We start from the raw sequence: 18,779 nt of genomic DNA on the forward strand, positions 1-18,779 counted from the left end.
GCTATCCAATCAAAAAACGTAAAATTGTACTTCCACCAATGGTAACGATTGTCTTACAGGGGAGGCTGAAACTTGTCACTTCACAAGCACTGCAGACGGACAGACGCATTTAGCGACATGATATAGTCACAGATTCCTAAATGTTGGCTTGGTATGAAGAGGTAGTTGTGTTATATAGTTTATGTTTGGTTTTTAGTCATCTAAAGTATTTATATTTGATGTAATTGTATATACCTCAATACAATTTAGCGACACCACTTGTGACATCATGATGTTGCGAGTTAACTGTCGCTGATAGTCTGACCGAGTTGCAACAATGTTGCCCTCACCTAACATTTTGACCAGATCCGCTACCCAATTGGTGTCATACTCAAAGTTTTGGAGTCAAGGTGAGTGGTGAAATATTTGGTTATTTGTATTTAATGTATTACAATGGCAGAAGGTCATTTTTATATCTTGCCACTGTACAGACAAATTAGCTTATATAACTACTGTAGTCAGGGTCAAGATCACAATTGTGTACTTCTGGCGTCCTTTTCTCAAATCCTATTGGAGGAGAAGGTCTGAGGGGAGGGACCTCTTGCTTTCTCACCGAATGGGTTTTTAGAGAGGACGCGTGGATTATGCAATTGAGATCTTCCCCATGATTTATGCAAGCTAATTTCACATGTCATGTTTGAATTACACAAATGCTTGCCTCAGCAAGATGGAAGGCATAATGCATGTTATTCCCCAATAATGTCATACTTTTATTATAGGTCTTAAATAAGGTAGATTTGTGTGGCCAGCTGATTGTGGAAGATTCTTTAAGACCTAGGTGAAAAAGAACTGTGAATTTATTAGCAAACTTTTCCCTCACTGGCAACCTCTCTGCAGGTCATCTGTGGTGCCCATGCCGGAATGTCTCCGTTAAACCAGAAGGGTGGAAACCGCAGAAGGTTCCACCAAGATACCTCGGCCAGCTAAGCCCCTTCACTCATCCACACCTCATAAAAAATGGTTTATGTACTCATGGGCATACAGCTATTTCCCATTTCTGCCAATCAGTTACTCTACAGCATTTACCTGAAATCAAAGCTCATTGTTATCCTATTCACAACCACAAACTATGGCTATGAATACTGTTGTGTAGTATAGAGCAGTCGCTTCAGGGAGTTTTGAATGGTGGGTTTATAACTTCTTCCCCTTCTTGCTCTCTGTCACAGGTGAGGTGACCCCTGGCTTAACCCAAACAGAGTTTGATCTCCGTCGGCAAAGACTGGCCTCTCTCATTGAGGTTCAAGCAGATCGGCTGGGACCCACTGTTTCGTCCAACAAACACCTCGTCATAGTCCTCTCCCACCCAATCCGCTACATGACCAATGACATCCCCTACCCCTTCCACCAGAACCAGGACTTCCTCTACCTCACAGGCATCCTTGAGCCAGACAGCGCCCTGGTTCTGTGTGGTACCAGCCGCCCGGACCAAGCCATCCTCTTTGTACCCCGCAGGGACCCGGCCAGGGAGCTGTGGGACGGGCCCAGGTCAGGGAAGGACGGGGCGGCAGCATTGACGGGGGTGGAGAGGGTCCACTGCACAGAAGAGTTGGGACTTGTACTCAAAAGCCTTAAAGGTAGGTGTAACTAGGAGAAAGTAATTTGAACATACATATTTTAGAGTAAATGTTACTCTTGGGATGAAAGATTAGGGTTTAAAAGCCTGAGGAACATAGCTCCAAATTGTGGATCACATTTTAATTCCGAACAAATGCAACTGTTTTAACCAATTTAAACTGATGTGAAGAAATTAGACAAACTATATCACTAACAATTCTACTTTGATTGTTCCCTCTCAGGTAGCACTGTGTGGTATGATGGCTCCAAGCCCTGCCACCCTGGGCTCCACCAGACCCATGTTCGGCCCCTGTTGGAAGGGGGGCCCATGGTGCGCTCTCTCAGACCCCTTACACACTCCCTCAGGGCCCTCAAGAGCCCAGCCGAGGTGGCTCTCATGAAGGAGGCTGGTCGCATCACAGCACAGGTGAGTCACCTCACACACGCCATGAGTGAAGCACTCTCAACTGTTCACGTAACCCTTTGCATCCCCTCTTTCAGGCATTCAAGAAGACTATGGGTATGTCTCAAGGGGACATTGATGAATCTCTACTGTATGCTAAGGTGAGTTACAGGTCTTTAGACACTTTATAATTATGGTGTGTTGTCATTGAAAATATGGTTTAACACCTATGGTAGCAACGATAATGTTGAAATGTTAATGTGAATCTCTTTCTCAACCCTAGTTTGATTTTGAGTGCCGTGCCCATGGAGCCAATTTCTTGGCCTATCCTCCTGTGGTTGCTGGTGGAAACCGAGCCAATACACTTCATTACATAAACAACAACCAGATTGTCAAGGTGAAGGGACATATGTAATGTTGCTGCTGAATGTGGGCCCACAATTGAGGTTAGAAGTTTTAGAATTATTAACACCCCAGCTTTGCCACGATGGTACATAATACATCTATAACAGTAACTCTCTGTCTGTGTCCAGACAAACAAGACTTTGCCCAATTCCTTGTCTTTTCTTTCTCTCAGAATGGGGAGATGGTGCTACTTGATGGAGGGTGTGAATACTTCTGTTATGTCAGTGATATTACTCGCACCTGGCCGGTGAACGGAAAGTGAGTTGCATCAACAGAGATACCATTTTGGATATTCTCTCCTTCTCTCCATTCTTTTAAGTCTCCTTTTCTACCCCTCTCTTGCATGGTGAGCCCAGGTTCAGCCCTGCCCAGGCAGAGTTGTATGAGGGGGTGTTGGAGGTGCAGAAGGCCTGTCTGTCTCTGTGCTCCCCAGGAGTCAGTCTGGACCACATCTACAGCACCATGTTGGCTCTGCTGGGACGCCAACTCAAAAAGCTGGGTATCGTGAAGGGCTCCACCAGTGATGCTGATACACTTAAGGTACGCTCAGTGTCGCTGTGTCCTTCTGCTCAAAGTAGTTACATGGTTGGAGAAAATAACTCCATGTCCAGGTTAACTGATAATGGTATCAAATGCATGCATAGATAACTGAAGGGTGTTTTGCATCAACGTAAATTATAATATATCACTTATTAACTCAAATGTTTTAATAGTAATATTTAACTGAAAGTAATAGGTTATATTTTGTGGCTTAAGGGGACTTAACCACGTAGACTCAATGGCTAGGAAAGGGTATTAGAGGTTAATGCTGTTTATCAAAAACCTGATTGTATAACAAACACTTTAATACTAATAACGTTCAGTAATAAACCATTTAGGTTCTTTATAATCCTTAAATTTATGTGCTGAACTTTTTCAATTCAGATGGGTAAGAAATGTCAGGATCTGAGTTTGATTGCACATTTCCTGACAGTAAATGGTCTCCTGAGTGGCGCAGCGGTCTAAGGCACTGCATCTCAGTGCAAGAGGTGACACTGGTTTGATTTCCGGCTGTATCACAACTGGCCGTGATTGGGAGTCCCATAGGGTGGCGCACAATTTTCCCAGCGTCGTCTGGGTTAGGGTAGGCTGTCATTTTAAATAAGAATTAGTTCTTAACTGACTTTCCTAGTTAAATGTATTTTTTACATTTTTTACCTTTATTTAACTAGGCAAGTCAGTTAAGAACAAATTCTTATTTTCAATGACGGCCTAGGAACAGTGGGTTAACTGCCTTGTTCAGGGGCAGAACGACAGATTTTGACCTTGCAAGATCGAATCCCTGAGCTGACAACCTTCCGGTTACTCGTCCAACGCTCTAACCACTAGGCTATCTGCCGCCCCAATAAAATAAAGGTTAAATAAACATTTTTAAAAGCAACAAAAATAATGGCAAGTCTAGTTCGGATTTTACATTTTGATTCAGACAGTACTAGAATCAGTCTTTAACACCACTGATTTCAAAAGGTGCGTACATTCCAGAAACATGGTTAATTACCGACAGAACAATCTAGATATGTAAACGCAAACGTGCAGATTTTTCCGTGTCAAATGTGAAAAACACGCAGTTCTCTAGTGCAATACTTGGGCAAGCGTATCGTTTCTCCCAGGATGCAACATTGTAAAAACACTCAAATCTCTCCGCGTTTATGAGGCATCGGGCACTAAATTCATCATCCTCGGTGTAAGTCTAGGGTAGACAATAGCAACATGTTCATTTGTAGCCTACAGATCAACGTGAGAAATAGCCATACGTTTTCTAAGACTCCGATTTAAAATATTAGGCCTATGAGGTTGCAAAGTAATCAGGCCTGGGTGGTAGTTGGGAGAAGACCGAAAGGTGGGGGACAAGGATTGCAGCACACCACAGGAGTAGCCTAGGTATCACACAGGCTTGGGTGATGCTTGTGTTGGGAGGCTGGGTAGGAGAGAAGGCATTCAGCAAGACTGGTGCGTGGTGGAGGAGCTTTCAGCAATGGCACCGAAGTGATTGATATCTGTTTGTTTTCTCGATTTATAGTTCTTTATAAATGTTTAGAGTGACCCGTGGAATTTCTCAGCAAAAGATGGACATGCCATTGCCATGTTAGGCATTCTAGATGGTCTCAAAATGGCCTAGAATAGGGGTTCCCAAACTTTTGGCCTGCGACCCAATTTTGATAAAATAAACATAAAAATAGTGACCCCACCATGTTAAAAAAAAAATATAATCAACGGCCAATGTAAACTTTTTAAAAATTGGGCTATGACAGTCAGTCATATCAGTCTGACAGTATTTTTGACAGTATTTCAATTGGTATGGTTTGAAATGACTGAAATGCATCAGAAAGGTATTGGGAAATTCAGAAGATTATCAGGCAATAATGTTGTATGATCTTCTGTGTAGAAAAGAACATCACCACCTCAAGTCTGATTTAGTGCCTAATCTTGTCCACTCGGTTGTAGGAAGAAAACAGAAACTGCTCTGTTCATTACAACTGCATTTAGCGGATACCGGTGGTTACTGATGTAACCCCGTTTCTATTAACTAAATGTGAATTCTCTCACGACCCCACTACAAATCAGGTGACCACACATGGGGTCGTGACCCCTAGTTTGGGAAAATCTGGCCTAGAACATGTCAATGTTAAAGGAATAAGAACACAACACAGAATGTTTAAGGAAATATATTGAACATTTTATTCCAGAACAATCACACTGTTGTAGTAGTGTGATGTACTAATGTTGGAGTAATGATTAATAAATGTTGAACAAACTGTTTGTAAATGGTTTATTACTGACCGTTATTATAAAGTGTTAGGCCTACCCATGATGGCAGGTAGCCTAGCGATCAGCGCGTTAGTCCAGGAACTGAAAGGTTGCTGGTTCAAATACCTGAGACGACAAGGTGAAAATCTGACTGTGCCCTTGAGCAAAGCACTTAACCCTAATTTACTCCTGGTGTGCTGTACTACTATGGCTGACCCTGTAAAACAACACATTTCACTGCACCTATCTGGTGTATGTGCCAAATATGTCAAAATAAAAGGCAGACACAGAACTGAAAGAAGGGACCCTATCAAACAGTCACATTCAGTTCAGCGCTTGAGCATGCAGTGTACTTTGTTGCTTCAGTGACCTGTATTGCTGCTTCCAGGCGGCACGGCGCTACTGCCCCCACCATGTTGGTCACTACCTGGGCATGGATGTACACGATACCCCTGAGCTTTCCCGCTCTCAGCCCCTCCAGCCTGGAATGGCAATCACAATAGAGCCAGGTACTGTATCCATGAGCCAGGGTACAATCTCTCTCTCACTCACTCAGTTCTTCATATTAGTCATATTCAACTGATTGACAAACTTTGAAAAACTGTGCACTTTGTAGGCTGGATTAACACTCCACTAGGGGTATTCTGCCCTAGAGGCAACACTTTATTACTGCACCACTCACCGCACGCATGGTGGGCTCCACATAGTTTGCATGGTAGAATTTGTAACTTTACACAAGCATAATTTATGTTTGCTAAGGAGAATGTTTTGTGTAGTCTAAACCCAGCCTTCCCAGTGAAACAGCCAGAGATTCCTATACAAACACTGAAGTACTACTGTTCCAGTGTTTAATGCATGTGTGTGCATGAATACATCAAGTGACTACACTCCAGTCCATCTCTCTCTTTCAGGGCTGTACATATGTGAGGACGATGACCAGGTTCCAGATCGATTCCGTGGACTTGGGGTGAGAATAGAGGACGACGTTGTGATTCAAGACGAGATAAACCCCTTGATCCTGTCCTCTGACACACCCAAAACCATTGCTGATGTTGAAAGAGCCTGTGCACAGAGTTGGGGCTGAGAGAGACTAGACATGGGGAGGGTATATACCTTGCTCCCAACTGGAGTGTGACTGTATACACTCCTCAAAATGCTAAGTGTGAGCAAGAGTGAGTGTTCATCCCTCTCGTGTGACTGGTCACATTTCAGTGGGTTCGTCTTCAGTATATTGGCGATTGCACAATTTAATGTGCATCCCGCCACCTACTGTGTGGGATGGAAACGGGGTTTCTCCCAAAAATGGAACTACCAACAAAAACTAACAAAAATAAATATCAAACAACCTTACTGTTAAAAAAATAATCTGATCCCTACACAGGCCCAGGGGGAGCCTGGGAGGGTGGGCTGTCTTCCGGCACCAATACCCCTTCCAAGTGCTTCAGTTGTATACTAAACAAAAATATAAACGCAACATCTAAATTGTTGGTCCCATGTTTCATGAGCTGAAATAAAAGATTCCTGAAATGTTCCATAGACACAAAAAGCTTATTGCTCTCAAATTTTGTGTGCAAATGTGTTTTTAAGTCTCTGTTAGTGAGCATTTCTCCTTTGCAAAGCTAATCAATCCACCTGACAGGTTTGGCATATCAAGAAGCTGATTAAACAGCATGATCATTAAACTGGTGCACTTTGTGCTGGGAACAATAAAAGGCCACTCTAAAATGCGCAGTTTTGTCACACAACACAATGCCACAGATGTCTCAAGTTTTGAGTGCAATTGGCATGCTGACATGGCAGGAATGTCCAAACAGAGCTGTTGCCAGAGAATTTACTGTTAATTTCTCTACCATAAGCCATCTCCGACGTTGTTTTCGAGAATTTGTCAGTACATCCAACCGGCCTCAACCACAGACCACGTTTAACAATGCCAGACCAGGACCTCCACATCTGGCTTCTTGCCGGGGGATTGTCTGAGAAGGGGGAGGTTGTATTTCTGTCTGTAATAAAGCCCTTTTGTGGGGGAAAACTAATTCTGATCGGCTGGGCCTGGCTCTCCAGTGGGTGGGCCTGGCTCTCCAGTGGGTGGGCCTGGCTCCCAATTGGCTGTGCCCCTGCCGGGTCATGTGAAATCCATAGAATTAGGGCCTAATGAATTTATTTCAATTGACTGATTTCCTTCTATGTACTGTAACTCAGTGAAATATTTGCAATTGTTGCATGTTGCGTTTATATTTTTTGTTCAGTATAAAATCCTTAAGTCCCAAAAACGTTTCTGCTGCAAGCCACAATAATGTCCAGTTTCTTAGACTTCTTTGAGATTTGAGCCACAGTTTATAACTGGCAATGAGCACCACAAAATCCACCTTTTTAACAGAGGGTATCTTTTGACTGGCAGAAAACATTTACTAAAGGCTGTGGTACATCCACTACCATGTATTCACTAGCATCACTTGTTTTCACAATTATTTATATGGGTTTCTGGAGGACTGCTTGATTATTCCTCATGGATCTGAATGCGGTAATGTTTTCATTGTCTTTTCTATTGTAAAAATAGAAAATGTCTGTTCTCACAAACGAATACAATTAACAGGTTCCTTGCTGGATAGGAGAGCATTAGATAATGGCTCTATTGTGCAAGAATTGTCTCATTTATTAGGAATATTGGGATTTGCGATGAGTTTATTGATGTAGACAAAATGTATATTTTGTGTGTGTTAGTTTTTATACGTAGTCATGTCTAATTGAAAATGCTGTTATAACAGAATATTCAGTTATATTATTTGTAACGGGTGGTCCTAAATGTACCTAAATGAGACACCTGATATAGCCTATATGAGCATCGTTTGCCGCAATGATAATCTTATTTGTATCGATAGAAGCGAAGCGCCCTCTTAAATATATTCTGATATGTTGGTGGAACACTACTGCCCTCTACAGATGATAACACTAGTATTGCCGCTCCGAAAAAATACGAAAGGATTTTCCGGGCAAACCCGAGTACCAACCCCCTTCACGCCTAATGTTGCTGTACCTCAACCCTCCCCCGTATCAGAGGAGTAGAAACAACAAGCCGCCATTTTGTTTGTGCGGACAGACGGAGAGAGGCAGGAGATACCGAGAAAGAAAGCGACTTCAGCACCGATAATAGCGACTCCGAGACCCGCGGGTGAAAGAGTGGCAATGTCGTGTCGGTGCGAAAAGAGGGAAGAGAGTAAAAATAAAAGATAAGGCAGAAGAAGAATGAGGGAGTGAAAAAGGGAAATTCTCCGAAAATCCAAGGAAGGGGTGTTTTTACGGAGTGGAGAGGAGAGGCGGAAGAAGGCAATATATTTAACGAAGAAAAAACCTGCGAGCGAAAGAAAAATACAACATGAAAAAAAATCGTAATTTACCCATCGCCACAGATGAAAAAATGCCCGCATAGACAAATATACCGATAATTGTATATTGGGTATTTGAGGGGGGAGTAAAAAGGAAGGTTTAAAGGAAAATATAAATTAGGATAATCGTGAAGGGGGGCATTTACCACCACAAAGACTCAAAGGATTTTGTGGACCACATACGTTTGGGGGTGTTGCTATCATTATTTTATGGACGAAGCTTGACACTTTTCTAAAATAGCCATAATGTTGTAGCGACCCTCTCGCTTTATCAGATTTTCGCTCATCGCTGTGTTCTCTTGTTCTTGGTCGGGATTTTTTTCTTTGCAACCTAAATCTGTATACGCAGTGACCGATGATTTCTTATATTTATCAACCAATTTCATCTTTCTAATCAATGGTGATCTTATTGCAGTAGGTTATATGATTACCTTTCTTGGGTAAGCTTTAAATCTCAACACTTGGGCAAGTAAACCAAACGTCCTCTGCAAAATAAAACTAGGACTAATTGAATCAATTTGATAGGACATTAATTGGCACACTGGGCTATAACTCAAACGATTTTTGCAACATCAAATCTCAGAATTTAGCCTAAATTATTTGTCATAACACAAACTAATTGCTCAAAATTGTGTTGCTTAAATTGAACCTCATTGCATGTAATTGGCATAATCGCGCAAAGGTTGCAACATCCAAATGTGCATTCACATGTCCGTTATTTTTTCCAATTCAGTGCCTTGCATTGACAAACTAACAAACTAATGACACGATGTAGACTACAAGTAGATGGTAAGGGAAATGTATTAAATGCATGGAATTAATTTATCGAATAGGAGCCCATAGGTGTAGTACAGTCTATTGGAGAACAGAACTTGATCAGTCAGCTTCACTATTATTTTTCAGATCTGAATTGCACCCCTATACAATGGTATTTATCTAAAATACAATGCGAATTGTTTTCAATGTTGAATGAGGTTTTTAACCCATGCTTTAGATGCATCTTAAACCACTATCACTCATTGGGACTGGGTATCCCGGTTTCATAGCCCCAAATATAGATAAGCCTATCCGGTTCTTGTTTCTTGACGATCCCAATTTACATATGGGGATGATTTTGATATTATGTCACTGTCGGACACATTCATCCGTGTTTTTTTTTATTAGACTAAGGACCTAACGCCATAATTGTATTCTTTGACAACTCGTTACTTTGTGGTAATGTTGGGATCAAATTGCATTGACTGCAATGGCAATTCAGACAAAGTGGAAGATTTATCCGTTTTTGGCTCCCTCATAACTGTTGCATGAGACGAGGCCCCCAAAGGTACCACTGGGGTACGGTTTGCTTGCGGTTTTTATCGCGTTTCCCATTTTGCTTCCCTGGACACGACCCCTCAGCAGAGTGCTCTAGAATTAAACACTCGATTTCGCCGGCGACTATGGCGGAAAAGACTGATGCTGCCATGGAGGACAGGTCTTGGGACAATTTTTCCGACACTAAAAGAGGCTAAATGAGATTGTCGAAGGCATACTTGCTTGTCTTTTTCATCGACTCTACCTTCCCTCCTTCTAAACTCGGAGAAAGCTATAAAGGAACAACATCTCCGACAGGGGAGGGGGATTGATAGCGACGGATAAGCATAGATCGAGAGTGGGAACCCTGAAAGGAAGAGTGTATCGCAATTGCCTCCTTTCCCCCTACCGTCCCTAAACGGTGGGGGAAGAATCACAAACATTTACAGAAGGGAAGTTTGAAAGAACTCGGACGCAAACAAGGGAATAAGCCAATCCTTTGTGGATATATAGCTATTTTTTAATTCTTGAAAAAATATGGCCGATAATGTTCTGGAGTCCGGCCCGCCTTCAGCCAAGAGGCCTAAACTATCATCCCCTGCCCTCTCAGTCTCCGCCAGTGATGGAAACGGTAAACATTTTAAATGCTATAACAGTCCTGCCTAGCTGTTCAGGGATGTTATTTTGCCTAGCAAGTTAACCTGCTTGTTTTACTAAGTTCACAAGAATGAGCCACATCCATCATCGGCCAAGTTATGATGCCAACGTTAGCTACCAATTAGGTGGTAGTAGTAAAGGTTTGCTTGTTACCCAACTGGTCAAAGTAAAGTTGACTGGCTAATGGCCCCCCCAGTGTGATGGTCTGAAGTGAAAGTTTAAAGTCATCTGCCCGCTTGAAACAATTGGATAGTCCACGTATAGCAAGTTGTGAACTCACAGTATTGGAATGTATTAGGTAGCTACAGTAGCTAGTTAGCCAATTTAGCTAGTTAACGTTACTTCTATTTAACTAGCTGCAGCTTGCTACCATTTATGGATAGCCAGCTAGTTAGCTAACGTTAGATATTTAACTTAATAAAGATGAATGCTTTTGATGTGTGGGTAGCTAACTAGCTGAACGTTAGCTCTTATCAATCTTAGGTAAGATGGCATAGCTAGCTTATCAGATAGGTGACACCATGTACATTATCAGTATTGGATTGGTGTAGGGGTTTATTTATTTGAACCTGTTCAGACAACTTCGCTGTAACATGGTGTCTGAAGTGCTGTTATACTTACGGCAGTTAGTTAGCGTTGTGACCGAGCCATCACCACTTCTGTGTGTTGTGTACTGCTGCATTGTTGTCTAGTGGCTACACTTGATAGCTAGAGTCAAGTTGCTCGTGAGCAGACGAAAGTTGTAGTGCCTTATGTCGCTACATATGTGGCAGCGTAATGTTATTTTATGCGTTTGTATGCGTGTCTAGCTTTTTCATACCCGTTGTTTTAAAGTCTGAATTGTTTGGACGTTATTCCTACCATTGAGTCCTGTCGTTGTTTTTTTGCCCCTAATTTGCAGGACTGCTACAATCTTAACTCCTTCGAATACTTTGATAACATGGTAAAAGTTCAATGTCAAGCTTAAATTATTATAGGCCAGATTGAAAAACACATCTAATTGTGCAGACCCCACTCCCTGACGCATGCAATTCATATTTATTCAATGGGTATGCTAAATTAGCTGGTAGTTGGCACCCACGATTCCCCATTTTGTTTGTTTCTCCATGTTAAGTCTGTCATCAGGATGCTTTTAATCACAAATTAAACTATTCAGGATTGCCCAAATAGGTCCCTCTATAAATTGTAGCTTTCGTTTCAATGCAATTTCTCATGACACGAAGTCGCGATGTAACTTTTTTGGAGCACTATGGACACAATTCGGTAAGAGATCAGAATCTGTACTGTACTAGCTCAACCAAGTCGCCATTACACATGAAGCATATGCCTTGTACAAGCATGTTCTCTCAACATACAGCTCTGATTTAAGTGTCATCCAAGTTCTGTTGTACCAACTGAGTCATTACTGGAATTCTAAGAAAGGCTGCACAGGTCTAACAAACCACTCTGTGGTGAAAAGTTGATTCTGTTTGGAAAGGGAAGAGCAAATGCAACATGCTACCCCCCTCCTTTCCTAAAAAAAAAACACAAAAAAAACTTTTCACCCTGTGAAGGATCAATCGGTTGGGCTGTGAAAATGGTGATGTCAGTCCAGTAAACCTCTGCTGTTTGTTGCCTCCCATTGTGATGGGAGCCTGAGGCGTTGGTGCTGGACTGCATCTTGTGGACCAGGTGTAGCTCACAGTAGCATTTGCACAACCAAGCATTTGCAAAATCACTTCTTTAGAGGTAGTTTCTGTCATCGATCATCCCCCAGACACAAGTGTACACAATTTACCATGCGTCTCATTGGTCACGGTGGGGGGGGATTAGCCTAGATCTTCATTTTAGTAAGAGTCGGGAGATCTGAGGTAAATTGAGAAGGCTCTCTTTCTTGTTTATGAGACTGACGGGGTTCAACATCTGTATCAAGCTCCTCTTGTCTTAAACTACACGTACGGATGTTGTATCCATGCCGTGCAGAAGAACAATTTGAGTGTTGCCTGTGCTATAGTCACTGCAACTTGGAGGATAGTGTAGAAATATCAATACACCCACCTGTTTCTCTAAAAGAGACTTGGGCTTGACTGAGAATGCATGCTTGCATATTTGAGTGGATCAGCTCTTGTGTGTTTCATGTTAGATTTTTTTCCCCTCTAAGATGGCTGCAGTCTGCTGCTCTAAGCTAGAGATGGCAAGAGGTGAGACTGTGATGCTTCTGATGCCATAGGCGTTTCAAGTCTCTGCCAAGTACATCCTCAACCTGGTGTCATAAATGGACCACTTGCCCCCCTGTTTCCGAAGTTCTATATCCAGAGGTGTTTGTTTGCCATATGATAGTCATAAAGGACACAAAGGTTTGCCTTAGTTTGGTATCCACCATGCACTGTAAGTGAATGCACGCGTCTCAGACAGGGGCAATTCAAGTAGATCTCGCAACTCTTGCTTTTTCCCTTTCTATATGAAGAGGCAGAGAAATGTCCTCTATACACACACATCCACCTGCTGTTCAGTCAGTGTTTACTTCTGTGGCTTTGCACTCTGACCCTAACCTGTCCACCCTGTTTGACACCCCATCAAACCACAAACTGGCCCAGGAGAGGAAACTCTTTGGTGGGAGGCTGCAGCCAGCCGCTGCACTGACTTAGGTTCCAGAAAGGGGAGGGATTAATTTAGTTGGTTGCAGCCAGCTGCTGCACTGACTTAAGGCGTCCTCATGCTTCCCATCTGAAACAGTTTGTGCGTATATTATGATGACATTTTGTGTTCGGCAAGGGTTCGTTCGGCTGTTTGTGCACACCACAGTTTTTCATGAGGCAAGCCGAAGTCCCGTAACCGAAGTCTACGCCCTTTGTCGGTGATTGGTCAACAGTACGGATTCTTCAATAAAGTGTTTGTCATTAAACGAGAGACTAATTGTTTTCATGCACGTTTTTTCACTTGTGAAATACTGCAACAAACATCTTGGTTAGATGTAAAATTGCATGACTAAGACCACCTCAGCAAAAACATCCAAGTGAATTACAGATTTCTTGTGATATCTTAAATTTATTCAGGCCATTTTGAGGAAGTGTATACTGGCTAAGGTCTTTTAAGCAGATATCTTTTAAGTGAGTATGCGAGGCACATACGTTCATCTCGCCTAACCAAGTTTTTCTAGGAGAAAACGGAACATAGTATGCAGACGCTGTTGGTGTCCAGAAAGAGGAGGGATTCATTTAGTTGGTTCTTTTTAGATGGAGTTATTTCCCTTTCCAGAATGAGTTATTGCTGCACCTACATTTGAAGGAGGTTAGACCTTTGTTAGTGAGCTTGCAATGTCAAGGGGCACAAGTGCATTTTGTTTTTGCTACTGCTCTCAATGTACACCTCAGGATATCCCACTTACCCTGCCCTCTCTTTCCTCTTACCCCCTCCCAGATTTCGGTTCACTCTTTGACCTGGAGCACGACTTACCTGATGAGCTCATCAACTCGTCGGAGCTGGGCCTGGTCAACGGAGGGGACCTCAGCCAGCTGCACACCAGCCTGGGAGGAGGAATGGGAGGAGGCCAGGACGCTGCTGCCAAACACAAACAGCTCTCGGAGCTTCTCCGGGCTGGAGCGCTGCCACCCTCGGGTCAACAGGGAGCCACCAACAGCCCCGGTGGTTCCATGGGACTCCTGGGCAGCATGAATGCCTCCCCTGGGCCCCAGAGTATGGGTCCCCAGGGGCAGCACCCCTCACCCCAGCAGGCTGGCATGATGCAGCAGGTGGGTATGGTGGCTGGACTGAACAGGGCCATGATGGGGGCCCAGAAGGGCAATGGACAGCAGCAAGGGCCCACACCCCAGGGCATGATGGGAAGCCAGGTGATGAATGGCTCGCCCCGAATGGGTTACCAGGTCAACCCGGGCATGGGAAGTAACAGTAACCTGCTGGCAGAAACCCTGCAGCAGCAGGGGGGGCAGCAAATGGGGGCAGGGGGGCAGGCTGGGATGAGGCCACAGCAACCTGGAGCACTGAACAAGGTAAGACCTGCTAATTGTTTTGTAGATGGACTTGTGTTCATTAATGTCTACAGGAGCAGGAATCCTCTTTTACACATATTGACGTTACTGCACTTTAGCTCTGTGCTGGTCTTGGTGTTCAGTGCATCTGGCTATGCTAGCGGTCTTGACACCAGACAACGGTGAGATGCTATGTTTAATATGTCATTAGATGGTTTCAAGATTGCTCTAAATGAACATTAATTGACCAGAATCGAGAAGAGTATTTAGTGTGTGAACCCTGAAGTGCCTCTTTCGGAACTGATCAAGTATGTCTGACGGCAGCAGAGCAGATTCATCAACCTTTAACCCTGTTACTGTGTATCCCAGCTATCATGTTGCCATAGGCTAATTTTAAATACGCACTTCACATTGCTATGAAAATAATTGGATCAGTATGTTGGTGCTTTTCAGTTGAAATGCTTGTTTGTTGGTGCTGTAAATATGACAATCCAATCAGTTGTCAGAGCTGTTTTCACGAGGGCCGGGGATTGCTGGGTGCAGTGGATGCTGTCATGTTCAGGCTGATGTTGCCTTGCTTAACACCTCCAGAGCTGTAGACTGGCTGAGGCTAAAAGCACAAACCATCAGTGCATGTTCTCTTTTAGTTTGGGCAGCTAAGAGCATAGATGTTTGTTGTCAGTTGGGGCAGTGTCTACATGCGTTTCCATAAGGTGTCTAAAACAGTGGGGAGTAAGAAGGGTGCAGACTTAGAGCCGTAAAGTTCCATCCAAAACGATCCTGATGGGACCCAGCTGAGCAGTGACCAGCTTATTTATCTGTTGGCCGTATCCGTCTTTTGTTGGAAGTAGTTGATTACATTCCTTTAGGCTGATGATATTTTGTAAGGATAAGGGTTAACAGATGATGAAAGCTGCTGGAGCAAGAGCTGATTTGGTCTTTCTCCCCCTTAGCAAGCAGCTGTTCTCTCATTGTCACCCCTAGATCACTATTGTCTTCAACAGAGCTTGGTGTTTGTGTGAAAAGGCTAGGAAATTCAAGCTATTTGTTGAATTATGTTTTTGTAAGTATGTCAGCGTTAATGCTTTCTTAACAACCTCCGTGAATAAGACCAGACTGACTACTGCTCAAAGCAGTGTAATGCCTAATGGTCCAGAGATTGAACTCTATTATCTGTCAACAACTTATCTCAGGTTGCTAGTGATTTTAAAGTTGATGAAGCTTCATTAGTGTCGTTTAATCTGCTCTAAAAAAATCTGGCAATTATTTATTTTTGTCCAATAAAGAAAACCAGGAACATGAGTGTAAACCAGATCTCACTCACCTAACATTCCCTTAATTTCTCCCCATCTCTTCCTCTGCCCCCGTCTCTGTCTCAGATGAATATGATGGCTAATGCGGGCCCCTATGGTGGTCCGTACGGTCAGTTAGCAGGCCAGGGTCTGAGTGGTGCTGGGCTGTGCCCACAGCACCAGAACAAGGCTGGTCTGGCCAACAGCCTGGCCCAGTTCAACCTGGACAAGAAGACACCACCTATACAGGGCATGGCTGGGATGGTGAGAGCATGCTCCTTCTGACTTCTATCTTTTTCTGTTCCTCTTATTTTAGTGACAAATATAGGGCCTGGGACAATACCACTATTGCAATACGTGTCGTGGCAAGGAAACAAAACATGAAATGGATTTCACTTCATTAGGCTAACAGCCCTAGTGTTGGAAACAAGTGTCATTCTGTTGTCATCCAGAGTCACATTTATTTGTTTCCCAAGCTATAACAGACTATTTTACATACTGCAGGTTTTTAAAGAACTAAACAGTTTGGTCTGCTTCCCGTTTTCATTTTTGCCATGCAAAAAACATTGCGATATTGGTGTTGTCATTCCTACTAAAATACTAGATTAAAGACCCTCTGGACTTAAGTGGTAATCAACTCACAACCCACTGCTCTTAGTTCGGCCCATCCCACCTTGTCAACTTGATCTCCTTTTTAAAGGCCCTCCCTTGTCTTTAATCCTCCATACAGCCCCTCTATCCCTGCCATCTTCCTTCTACATCCCCCTATCCCCTCTAGTTAACGCACTCTCTTTTCACTCCGTGTCATCAGGCCTCACAGCAGACCTCGGCAGTAGGGTCAGTGTCGGTGGTTGGAGCCGGGGCCCAGGCTGGCCTTGGTACTGTGGCAACAGGTCCGGGGGCAGCGCCTCCCACTGCCGACCCGGAGAAGCGCAAGCTGATTCAGCAGCAGCTGGTGCTCCTGCTCCACGCCCACAAGTGCCAGCGGCGGGAGCAGGCCAACGGGGAGGTGCGCCAGTGCAGCCTGCCCCACTGCCGCACCATGAAGAACGTCCTCAACCACATGACCCACTGCCAGGCTGGCAAGTCCTGCCAGGGTGAGTTGGTAGTCCTTTTCAATACTGTTATTCTTGGTTTGTTAATATTCTGAAATGTCTTCCACTCTCTCCTTAGAGGAAGCTACTTTAGACTGTTGAGATGCATCCTTCATCTTGGTTTGAGCTTAATTTCATTCATGTTTCTGTAGGTTGCTTTTCAACAATCAGGCCAATCATGCTCTGGGGGTTCCTTTGTTTTTACAGTTAGATTACAGCCTTATTTCTGACATTAGGTCTCTACTGGGACACAGTCATTGTGTTGCGCTGTCAGTTGTCTCACTTTCTCTCTCGTCCCCCTCAGTGGCACACTGTGCCTCGTCACGACAGATCATCTCTCACTGGAAGAACTGTACTCGGCACGACTGTCCTGTCTGCCTGCCGCTAAAGAACGCTGGAGATAAAAGGAACCAGCAGTGTGAGTATGGTTTGTATTGAGCTATGTGTCCGTCCTCTGCATTGTGATGTACTACGTGTGTTTGAACCAAGATGGCTGGCTACCTGTTCAGCATCTGTTCCCGTCATCGATCATGGCAAGTTGATTATCTCTCATTCTCACTACTTTTCCCTCTCTCTCCATCTCCACAGCTTTACTAAGCAGTGCTGGGGTTGGCCTGGGCAACTCATTAGGGGCAGTGCCAGGGGGTCAGCCCAGCACCCCTAACCTCACCCCACCCAGCCAGATCGACCCCAGCTCCATTGAGAGGGCCTACGCCGCCCTGGGCCTCACCTACCAGGGCAACCAGATGCCTCAGCAACCGCCGCAGTCCAACCTGCCCAACCAGCCTGGCATGCGGTCGTTAAACGCCATGGGTGAGTGGGCATTGGCTCGTCAACAACAGTGTTGATGAAGAGGAGGAAGAATCTAGAAAAATGAACAACGACCAGGGGCAGTGTAGCAGACTTCTTAGTTTAGTCATTGATTGAGCAGGAGAACATTTTTTAAAGTGAATGGTTGTGATTCCGAGGAAAGGAACTGCTTTGAACCTGTCCTCTCTGCCCCTGTAGGAGGGAACCCCATGGGGATGAATGGAGGGGTGGGGGTGCAGCCCCCCAATCAGTCCAACCTGCTACCAGATGCCATGCTTCACAACAATATGAATGTGCAAAGGTACAACAACACACTCATACCCTCCCCCTGAAATCAAATTTTATTTGTCACATGTGCCGAATACAGCAGGTGTAGGTAGACCTTAACATGAAATGCTTACTTACAAGCACTTAACCAATAATGCAGTTCAAGAAATAGAGTTAAGAAAATATTTACTAAATAAACTAAAGTAAAATAATAAATAATAATTGAATCAATCAAAAAGTAACAAGACATACATAACAATAATGGGGCTGTATACAGGGGGTACCGGTACTGAGTCAATGTGCAGGGGTAGAGGTTAATCGAGGTAAGAACTCACTATCCTTGGAATTCAATACTGATTTTATGGTCCTGCCAGCTCTAAAGACTTAAAACATTATTTTACACAGCAACACACTCACAAGTTCACAAAGCTACTTCATTGACTACCTTGAGCAAAATGATGACTTCCAGCTTGTCGTTTCTTTCCCTCTCTCGTCGTCTCTCAGTTTGCTGAACGACGGCAGCGGGGTGGGCAGCCTGGGCTCCATGCCCATGGCGACCCCTCCCTCATCCGCGGGCATGAGGAAGAACTGGCACGAGGACATCACTCAGGACCTGCGCAACCACCTCGTCCACAAGCTGTGAGTCTGCCCTGACTGCACCAGAGTCACAGAGGGGGACACGTAGGCCATTGCAGTTTAAATGAAAAAGTGTTTTATCTGCTGTTGCTATTAGACGGGTACTCTGAATATGTGACTCTGGACTGCACCCACACCACACAATTATGGTTCATTGCAGGCTGCCAGTGTCTTTTGGCTTATCTCTCTGT

At 44.0% G+C, this 18,779-nt stretch overlaps 2 protein-coding genes across 12 annotated transcripts in view; both read left to right on the plus strand.

Annotated features, from left to right (window-relative positions):
- Window positions 1-57: 57 nt before the first annotated feature.
- On the plus strand, window positions 58-6,762 carry LOC123998800 (xaa-Pro aminopeptidase 3-like). Of its 2 annotated transcripts, none has more exons than XM_046303949.1 (10): window positions 58-389; window positions 877-999; window positions 1,206-1,613; window positions 1,836-2,020; window positions 2,095-2,157; window positions 2,280-2,393; window positions 2,574-2,659; window positions 2,758-2,941; window positions 5,577-5,697; window positions 6,100-6,762. In XM_046303949.1, the coding sequence occupies exons 1-10, from the start codon at window positions 317-319 to the stop codon at window positions 6,270-6,272; spliced, it is 1,530 nt and encodes a 509-aa protein (XP_046159905.1). In that variant the 5' UTR covers window positions 58-316; the 3' UTR covers window positions 6,273-6,762. The 2 variants fall into 2 exon arrangements, with proteins under 2 accessions (XP_046159905.1, XP_046159906.1); XM_046303950.1 differs by having other exon boundaries at window positions 877-961.
- A 552-nt stretch (window positions 6,763-7,314) lies between these two features.
- Window positions 7,315-18,779, plus strand: part of LOC123998802 (histone acetyltransferase p300-like) — a 32,223-nt gene continuing 20,758 nt past the window's right edge. For all 10 annotated transcript variants that reach the window (XM_046303952.1, XM_046303953.1, XM_046303955.1 and 7 more), the window contains exons 1-8: window positions 7,315-10,495; window positions 13,921-14,510; window positions 15,869-16,045; window positions 16,593-16,878; window positions 17,180-17,293; window positions 17,464-17,688; window positions 17,884-17,986; window positions 18,457-18,591. In XM_046303952.1, coding sequence (XP_046159908.1) covers window positions 10,402-10,495; window positions 13,921-14,510; window positions 15,869-16,045; window positions 16,593-16,878; window positions 17,180-17,293; window positions 17,464-17,688; window positions 17,884-17,986; window positions 18,457-18,591 — 1,724 coding nt within the window. In that variant the 5' untranslated portion in view covers window positions 7,315-10,401. The remainder of the gene's footprint in view (window positions 10,496-13,920; window positions 14,511-15,868; window positions 16,046-16,592; window positions 16,879-17,179; window positions 17,294-17,463; window positions 17,689-17,883; window positions 17,987-18,456; window positions 18,592-18,779) is intronic.

The sequence above is a fragment of the Oncorhynchus gorbuscha genome, linkage group LG16 (assembly GCF_021184085.1).
Source record: "Oncorhynchus gorbuscha isolate QuinsamMale2020 ecotype Even-year linkage group LG16, OgorEven_v1.0, whole genome shotgun sequence".
Taxonomy (NCBI): domain Eukaryota; kingdom Metazoa; phylum Chordata; class Actinopteri; order Salmoniformes; family Salmonidae; genus Oncorhynchus; species Oncorhynchus gorbuscha.